General features: G+C 35.1%; 1 protein-coding gene across 1 annotated transcript in view; it reads left to right on the top strand.

Annotated features, from left to right (window-relative positions):
- The first annotated feature begins 698 nt into the window (after window positions 1-698).
- The window catches only part of pth2ra (parathyroid hormone 2 receptor a), a 38,619-nt gene continuing 29,854 nt past the window's right edge, over window positions 699-9,463 (top strand). Inside the window, exons 1-3 of the mRNA XM_028436553.1 lie at window positions 699-807; window positions 6,745-6,850; window positions 8,030-8,140. Coding sequence (XP_028292354.1) covers window positions 745-807; window positions 6,745-6,850; window positions 8,030-8,140 — 280 coding nt within the window. The 5' untranslated portion in view covers window positions 699-744. The remainder of the gene's footprint in view (window positions 808-6,744; window positions 6,851-8,029; window positions 8,141-9,463) is intronic.

The raw sequence follows: 9,463 nt of genomic DNA, 5'->3' as shown, positions 1-9,463 counted from the left end.
TCTTTGATTTCCTTGAATTTTTTTTATTGATGAAAATATTTTTGTGTATTTGAATTTTTTATATTTTTGATTGAATAGTTAAAACACAAATGTAAATTACAAAAAAGTATTTCAATAGAAAACATTTTAATCAAAAATACCTTTTCAATCAAAAAAGACTTTACTTCATTTGAACGCTTTTTTCTTTAATTGAAAAAAAATGAATCTTTTTAATTAAATAAACATTTTTTGATTGAAAGTATTTTTCTTTGACTGAAAAATAGACATAAATCAGTCGCCGGATACCACGGCACACCTCTGGTGTTTACTATCACTAGATGACAGTGACCCACGGGGTGTGAGAGGTTATTGATCTGCTTCTATACGTCATGACGTGTCGCTGACGCGCTGAACGAGCAGCCAATCATCATCAGCCTCAGTGCGCGACTCCACTGGAAACACATTCATCCTCAACTTATGGTTGAGACGCGAAGCAGCAGCAGAGACACGTGCCAAAGTTCCACATGGGAGGATTTTACGCACAGCCTCAGTGCGCGTCCATGGATTGTATCCGTTCAACCATCATCTAATGATGGAAACCAGTGGGACGCAGTGACGTCACGCAGCTCCACCAGTTTCCCGGTGGAAGGAAACGTTCATTTCATAGTTATTATGATCTATAACTGGATCATGGCTGATTCTGTGGAGCAGCGCAGTGCGCGCGGAAACTTTCTGATGATGTGAGCGTGCGCAGCGCAGACTGCTATGGAGGAGCTCTTTGGGATTTTAACCATCAACTTTCTCCTCTGTTGGACTTCACACGCACAGGTAAAGGTGGATCAGATTTGGATCAATCACCATCTTTATTTACTTTAAAGGATCAACATGTAACAAGGCCACGTGGGAACGTTTACACTATTTTTATTATCATTCCAACCATCACCAATGAGCTCATATTTTCTGTTTTTTTTTTCCTATTTGTTCGTTTGTCTTTTAGCAAAACAACATCAAAAGTACTCTTTTTTAATTTATTTATTTAGCACATATTAAAGGTGCACACAGGGAACGAAGCCCAAAGGGGTCTGTCAATAATCACAAACCTTTCAAAAATAAAGAATAATCACTTACAAAATCAGGAAATAAAAAATCACAAATAATGTCTGTGAGTGGAGAAATGAAATCTAAACTAAATACACAAAAATCAATACATAAAAAAAGACAGTGGAGACAATGAACAAAATGATCATTGAAAATCAAAAGGAAAATAAATTCAAAATTAAATACACATGCATTTATACAAATATACTGTACATACAAACACGATTACACTAATCAACGTGAAAAAGTAAATATGAAAAGTGAGAGGAATCATAAATGGATAAGATGTTTTTTTAACTGCTTAATGGGTTTTTGATAATATTCTATTTATTGATTCTGGATCAGTTGGAAAAATCTAAAAATCCCCATTTATAATCATTGGTGTAATTTATAAAACTCATATCATGACTGATCTTTATGAAGTTTGACTCAGTTATGTCGGATTGGTTCACAGAGTCTCAACATCTCAACGTGTATTTGTGAATAAAAAATGTATTGGTCTCTGCATGTTTTAGATGATGATGATGATGATGATGATGATGAAGCTCTCCATGACCAACAAACTGATGGACAATAAACTGTCACTTATGACGAGGTGATGCCAAAAAAACAAAATAGCAACAAAAAACAAAAACAAGCAAAAAACCAAAAACCTGCCATAAACACATGGATGTTATGTAAATTGTTACTAAACCCTGAGGTTTTGGCCTTTTAAATAAAAAAAAAAAAAAAAAAAAATCAACAAAAACCCTTATTATGGGCGGGGCACCTGGAGAAGTTAAGACACGCCCACTCTATACTATAAAATCTCTAAAGAACAATCTATGCTATGCTAACTAGCTACTCAATATTCCTTTCTTTTCCAACCTACTTACCACAGATTGTAGAATCTACAGGTGATAGGAGGGGGCGGGGCCAATCGTGCTGGTTTGTGATTGGTCACCATCACAAACAGGCATTCTCAGCCAATAGCAAAATTCTGTTGTAATAGCAGCTTTCAACCCATAGAGGGCAGTCACTCTTACATTTTTCAACAAAATACGCTAAATCAACCTTCCTATTATCCTCAATTATTATAAAACATTTTACCCAGAAATATTTGCCTCCAGAAAATGATTTTCAGAAAATTGTTTTTTTTTTTGTGTCAGACACTTTGTTTATTTGTTGCATACATAAATAAACTCGACCTGTTTTCTAGCGCCACCATCAGACCAAACCTTTAAACTACAACTCATTTATCTTGAATGGTTTTCCTCCAAATCTTAAATTAACTGACAACATTAATGAGCGCTAGAGCGTGAACCCTAAAGGTTGTGGTGATGATATGACCTTTCCTGCAGTTTTACAACCCCCAGACCCTCTGACCCCCAGAGGAACACCAATGTATGCTGCGTGTGTTCAGCACAAATGATAATTTCTACCCAGCAAATGAGAAAAAGTCATGAAATATGAAGCAAAAACAATAGTCAACTACTATTTTTTCAGTGATAAACATTTCAGCTTGTTAAAGGTGCAGTCTGCAACTCATATTTGCTAAAGCTGTCACTATGTAAGGACAGTTTTACATCAAACTAGTAGTTTGTGTGAAAAAACAGATTCATTGAGCCCCGCCCCCTGCTGCTCCTGCAGCCTTTAGCAGATTGCCAGAATGCACCGCGACCGAGCAAAAAGAACCAATCAGAGCCAGGATTGTGTTTGATGGGCTGTCTGACAGCTGTTGCTCACAGGACCCACCCCTTTCTCGGGCTGGAGCGCCTTCTTTTTTACAGTGTATGGTCTGGAGGAGTAGAAGATGGAATTAGCAACTTTTCTGCTTGAAAGGTAATTAATGCTGCTTGATTTACATTACGTTTGATGTGTAATTGTTACACTAGAACTCTGTGGTGCATGTGTTGTTTGTGTGTGTGCACAGCAGCCTCTGTGTGGCTGCTGTAAGTGACACTGAGCTGTTGCTGCTGTTGCTGTGGTGTGTGCACATAGAGAGAGAGAGAGAAGCGCCGCAGTAATATGCTTTAAACAGAGCATGTTATATTACTGTGATGTTGCTGTCGGACTAATGTTAGCTTGTTAGCTCCTCTGAGGGAGGGACTTTGGAAAGTTTGGAGGCAGGGCAAGAGAGCAGCGGGGAGGGAGGGGGAGAGAGGGATGTGAGAGTTGCGGACTGCACCTTTAATGTTGAATTAGCTTTTTTCCATCCAAAAATCTGTGGCCGACTTGAGGTCAAACTGGTCCATATTTGGCTCCTGAACTGAACTGAGTTTAACACCCCTGGTTTAGGGCAAGTTTCCACGTTTCACAAAATAATTTGTCACAATGCTCGGTGCTCTCACACGCCTATATATAAATATCAAATAACCCCTGTGTAATGTATATCCTAGTTGCAATTAGTGTAACAAAGACGTCACTCAATGAATGTTCCTGTGAGTTAACCTTTGTGCTAATCACAGCGTAGGAGTAATTTACTCAGAATGACACCCATCTATTCATTCATGACCATACCGTAATTGCCATGTGTCCAATCTGTTCACACCACACCAGCAAACGCTTCAATCTGACTCATTTTTAGACAAGTATACACCGATGACTAATTCAGATGTGCTGCCATGTCTGCCTTTCAATCTTGTCAATTCTTTCTACGTTACTAATTAGTCTTAACCTGAAATCAATCACACGGGAGAGGAGGCAACAGGAGGAAAGCAGCAGCTCGTCGCCTATGATCAGGTTCTGTGTTGGTACTTGAAGGTATAACACGTTGATCGAAAAATAATAAGTGCACCCGTGAGCCTTTGATCATGAGAGTCCCAGCCATGAATATCCACCACGCTGAATTATTCATCAGAGAGTCCACGGCTTCCGAAGAGTCACAGACGTGTAAAAACGAGCAGGGCTGCTCATCTTCAGCACCATGGAGAGCAGCAAAGTCAGATCATTCTTTAGAACAGTGGTTCTTAGCCTTTTTCAGCCAGTAACCCCCAAAATAAGGGTGTCAGAGACCAGGGCCATCTATAAACGGGACAAAAGGGGGGAGATTTTTGGGGTCCATCCATAAAGTCAGTAAAAAATTGGTCTTTTGTTCTATGAATCTGTGATAACCACGTTTATTTATTCATCTGAATAATATCCACTGTTATCCAGGAACGTTTAGTATTATTATTATAGTCATCTTAAAGATATAAATCCTTGTTTTAAACAGAAATAAAATGGGTTAAAAGTGACCAAAAATGGTGGAAAAGGCGGCAAAATTAGATTTTGTAAAAACCGCAGAAATTGGATAAAAGTTGCAAATTAGAGTGGCCAAAAACGGACAGAAAAAGTCGTAAAAAAAGGATTCAAGGTGTCAATATTGACTAAAAAGTGGCATTTTTGTGTATTTTGCTGTCCTTTTGTGTAATTGTAATTATTTGTATTTTTGGAGAAGTTGTATAAACTTTTTATTGTTTTGAAGTAATTTGTGTGTATATTTGTTGTCCTTTTGTGTATTTTTATTTTTTATTTTTTTTTTTGGTTTCTTGAGTAATTTGTCTCTTTTGTTGTCCTTTGGAGAAAAATGGTGTCAAAAATGGTAGAAAATGGGATTAAATTTTTTTTTTTTTACCAAAATACGGACAGAATGAGTAGAAAAAAAAAAGGTTTAAAGTGTCAATATTGGGAATTACAAGTCATGAATGTGGGTAAATTGACAAAAATAAGCATGAAATATGGTGAAAATAAGTGACAATAATGTGTCAACATATGTGACATTAGGTGGAAAGGTGGTAGAAAGGGTTTATAAGTACCGATTATGTCTTGAAAGAGGAAAAAAATGTGTACAAAAGGCATTGGAATTTCAAATTTGATGGAGAAGTGTCAGAAATGGGATTAATTTAGCAAAAATGCATTAAAAGGAGCAAAAATATGGCAAGAAAAAGCGATGAAAATAGGTTAAATATGCTTGCAGTTGCAGAAAAAGAGTAAAAATCAACAAAAATGGGCTCAAATTGTTCCTAAGATATTCTTAGTTTCTTGAAGGCATCTGGCGACCTCCTCCCAGTATCTTGCGACCCCAAATGGGGCCCTGACCCAAGGTTGAGAACAGCCTGCCTTAAAGGAACAATCAGTCCTTACTGAGAAACAGTAAAATGGTTAAAGGAAGGAGCTGTTGTCCCTTAAATCTTTTTAAATCTATTGTTATGTATCAGAAAATGTCAGCAGAGAAATTTGCAGTCTCTCTTTCTGTGAAACAGCTTTAAAAAACAGTCGAGCGTGAACATGTGATTATTTGCCTCATGCTCTCCTGAATTGAATGGAAATACAATCAAATTCAAAACGGAAAGCCTCGACATAAAAGGACATTTTATTCTATAATAGTAAAGTCATTGCAGATGTGTACAGAGGTTGATGCTGGTTGGCTAAAAAAAGTTTGAGAACCACTGTGATTTCTTTTTTTTTTTTTTTTTTTTTTTTTTAAATACAAGGACAGTGATTGGCTCAACTCCATTTTTTTAGGTGTAAAAAATAAATTAGTATTGATTATTATTGATAGGTAATATAGATTAGAATCAAACATGACATTTAAAACACTTTAAAATGGAGAGCTAATGCTAATTCTTATGGCTATGGTGAGTTCACCGTCACATGATGAATGGATCATTAACTGGAGCTAGTGGACGTGATCAATGTCTATGTCGTCAATATCTCTGCATTGGATTGTTAGAGGAACTGGTTCCTGAATGCAACACTTTGTTTCCTTTGGATTGTTTGAACTTTTAGCATTTATTAGCACAGCTGCACTAGCATATCGTAGCTTTCCCTCTCTACAAACACGCACACGCACACGCACACGCGCGCACACACACACACACACACACACACACACACACACACACACACACACACACACACACACACACACACACACACACACACACACACACACACACACACACACACACACACACACACACACACACACACACACACACACACACACACATTAAATATTAGTGTGCCATAGTGTATATATTTATATCAGAATATATGGAATGAATGAAAGTCTGGATATATTTAATAAATATCAGATTTTATATATTAAAGTTTTAATACATGTAAGAACATTTTGAATATATACAGTACATGAAAGTTTTAATATATAGAAGAAAAGTTTGAATATATTTATATTATATATTTATATTTATATATATGAAAGTGAATATATATAGGAAAAGTTTTACTATATATGTATATATTAAAGTCTGAATATATATAATAAAAGTTTGAACATATATACCTGTATATATTTTAGACACTCTAAGTGTCTAAAATGTCTTAAACTTTTACTGTGTACATAAAAAGTATATTTCTCTCATATAATGTTCACACATTTGGTTAAATCTGCATTATTGAGCACTTCTTCCACGTGCACTACCCTGTTGTTGTTCTAGAAATAAATCCACCTGTTGAGGCTAAATGTCATCGACACAAACACAATAAACAAATATTAAATTTAGGAGTCAGTGAACTGAAATAATTCAAAAGCCATTTACAGGATGTTTCTGCAGCTAATCAGCACTAATGTCTATCTGGCTCACAGCACACGTGTAAACGCTGCTTAAATAAATAAATAATAATAATAACAAGCTGCACACGGTGGATCCATTAGCTGTGATTTGCTGTGTTTCTGCTCCACAGATGGGGTTTGATGGTCCGCTCTCTGCACAGGAGCAGATGTACATCCTGTATGAAATCAAGCTGCAGTGTTACCACAACCTCTCTAACCTCAATGTGGACAACACGGGTACAAAACACAGCATTCTCACTATTCTTTTATTCATATTATTTGATGTTTTTCCGTGGGTAACTTGTCCCTGACTTTTATTCTCATTTTACTTCAACATTTAAAACATTTAGAACAGCGGTTTCGAACCTTTTTTGTGTCGTAACCCCATTTTTTTTTTACATCTTCTGGCGAATGGAATTTGTTTTTGATCATGTTTGTTAAGTACGGAAGCTTATTGCATTCACTGAAGGAAATTTTTATTTTTTTCTGAATTGATTTAAAAATAATTTGGCCCCGTTTTTCTGTCTTTATAGGAAATGTTTCTTGGTTTTTCTAAATTGATGAGATAAAAGTAAATAAAAAATTGGCTCAATTTTTCTCTTTTTATAGGAACTTTTTTTTGTTTTTCTGCGTTGATGAGATACATTTTTATAGGTTTTTCTGGGTTGAAAAAAAATAAAAATATTTCCTGTAAAAACTTATTTCATTAATTCAGAAAACCAAAAAATATTTCCTATAAAAACAGAGCAATTTTTTTTATTTTCTTATTTTTATCTCATCAATTCAGAAAAACAAAAAAAACATTTCCTATAAAAAACTGAAAAACAGTGCAATTTTATTTTAACTCAATTTTTTCATTGAGAAAGTGAAATTATCGAATGCAGTTTTTTGAGATTGGGTGTGGTGTTTTAATTTGAAAAAGAAACATTTTTTTTCTATTTATTAAATATTATTAAATATGTTTTTTCTTTAAATAATTTCAGGTGTCTCCATGGTTAAAAAACACTGATTTAGTACGATCCCACTGTGTCTTATTGTAAATGTATTAATGGAAGTGCTCACAGCCTTTATTTATACCCCATGCTGTTACCTACATTTGTTACCATGTCAACATCCCATTGCTGTGGGGACACCCCCCCCCCCACCAAGTCCACATAAAAAGCCCACCTTTTCCTGTCAAATGACCCCATGCCATCGTCACGACAACAGAACAAAAACCCTTCTAATTGGTCGCTCAGGGGGAGTCAGCGAGATCGAAAATCAAAACAGGAATAGTTTGTCCTGTTGCCACGACGACGACGCATTCTCTTTTACTTGTTTAATGTTTTCATCATACAACATTCCTGGTCGATTTCAGTTTAGTTTTTTTTTTCCTTTCATATGACATGAAAAAGTGATAAATGTGTTGTGTTGTAGAGGAGGCGTGTCCTCCAGACTGGGACGGTCTCATCTGTTGGCCCCACGGGTCCCCCGGCCTGGTTACCAAGGTTCCCTGTCCATCTTACATCTACGACTTCAACCACAAAGGTCAATTACAGCCTTTTATTCTGTGTCATAACCAGCACTTAGAGCGAAACGGCAGGAAAAGTACACAACAGAAACCAAACCAAAGCATTTTGCTGTTGTGTAACGTTAAAGTGCTTTGCATCTTAGTGGAGGAGTTGTTATATGTATCCATACATACTGTACATACACCATACAAACATTTCCATTAGTTTGTGTAAACTCATTGATCTGACATACGCTCATAAAATTACAGAATAACAAAATTAGACATTAATAAAAAGGCAACAAAAACCAGAAACCAGACGAATGAAAAAATACATAATTTACTGAGAAATGTACAAAATGTTAACAAAACACACATTTACTGAAAACTACACAAAATGAACAAATGAGTAACACAAAAATATATAAAATGGCAACAGAAATACACACAATCAACTAAAAAAATAAGAAAAAATTGACAAGACGACTGACGATATACATAATTAACTGAAAGATTTACAAAATGTTGACAGGAAACACACACATTTAACTAAAAACAAAGATGACAAAATATACAAAAATAGCAGAAACATTTACAAAATACACAAAACGACAAATTACAGAAAAACTATGTAAAATGACAAAAACAAAGCTGAAAACAAAAGGGACAACAATCACAAAATAACAGAAATACACAAAATTAACCAAAAGTCGCACACAATGGCTAAAAATACACAAAATTAACAAAAAAATACAAAATAATTAATCCATAAACACACAAAATGAGTACAAAAATAACATGTAAACTACCATGTAAACAAAACCAGAACACAAAATAACAAACTCCTTTGTTCTTTCCTGTATTTAACGCTTGATGAACATACTGTATATAAAACGGCAACAAAAATGACAACAGAAATGCTCATAAACCATAAACCAGACAAGACACTGAGAAATGTATAAAATATTTACAAAAAAACACATTTACATCCAGAATCAAACAAAAACACTAAATCACAGGACAAAAAAAATATAAAATGACCCCCGAAAATAAACAAATTGTAGAAAACAAAAGAACAGAAATCACACAAAAATATATGGAATAACAGAAGTTACACAAGATTAACCAAAAGTTGCACACGGTGAATAAAAATACAAAAATATGACTCCATAAACACACAAGACGAGTACAAAACTAACAAACAAATAACGAACTAACAGCTGCTGGTGCGATTACTGTCAAAAGATGCATGTGTGCACACGTACGTATGTAAATATTCGCACAAAAAAGATCAAATTCAAACAACTTTAGATATGAATCTAAAAAATAATTTCTACAGGAATAAAATCCCACAAATGCAG

The sequence above is a fragment of the Gouania willdenowi genome, chromosome 21 (genome assembly GCF_900634775.1).
Source record: "Gouania willdenowi chromosome 21, fGouWil2.1, whole genome shotgun sequence".
Classification (NCBI taxonomy): Eukaryota; Metazoa; Chordata; class Actinopteri; order Blenniiformes; family Gobiesocidae; genus Gouania; species Gouania willdenowi.
This window is presented reverse-complemented; position numbering and strand designations above follow the sequence as displayed.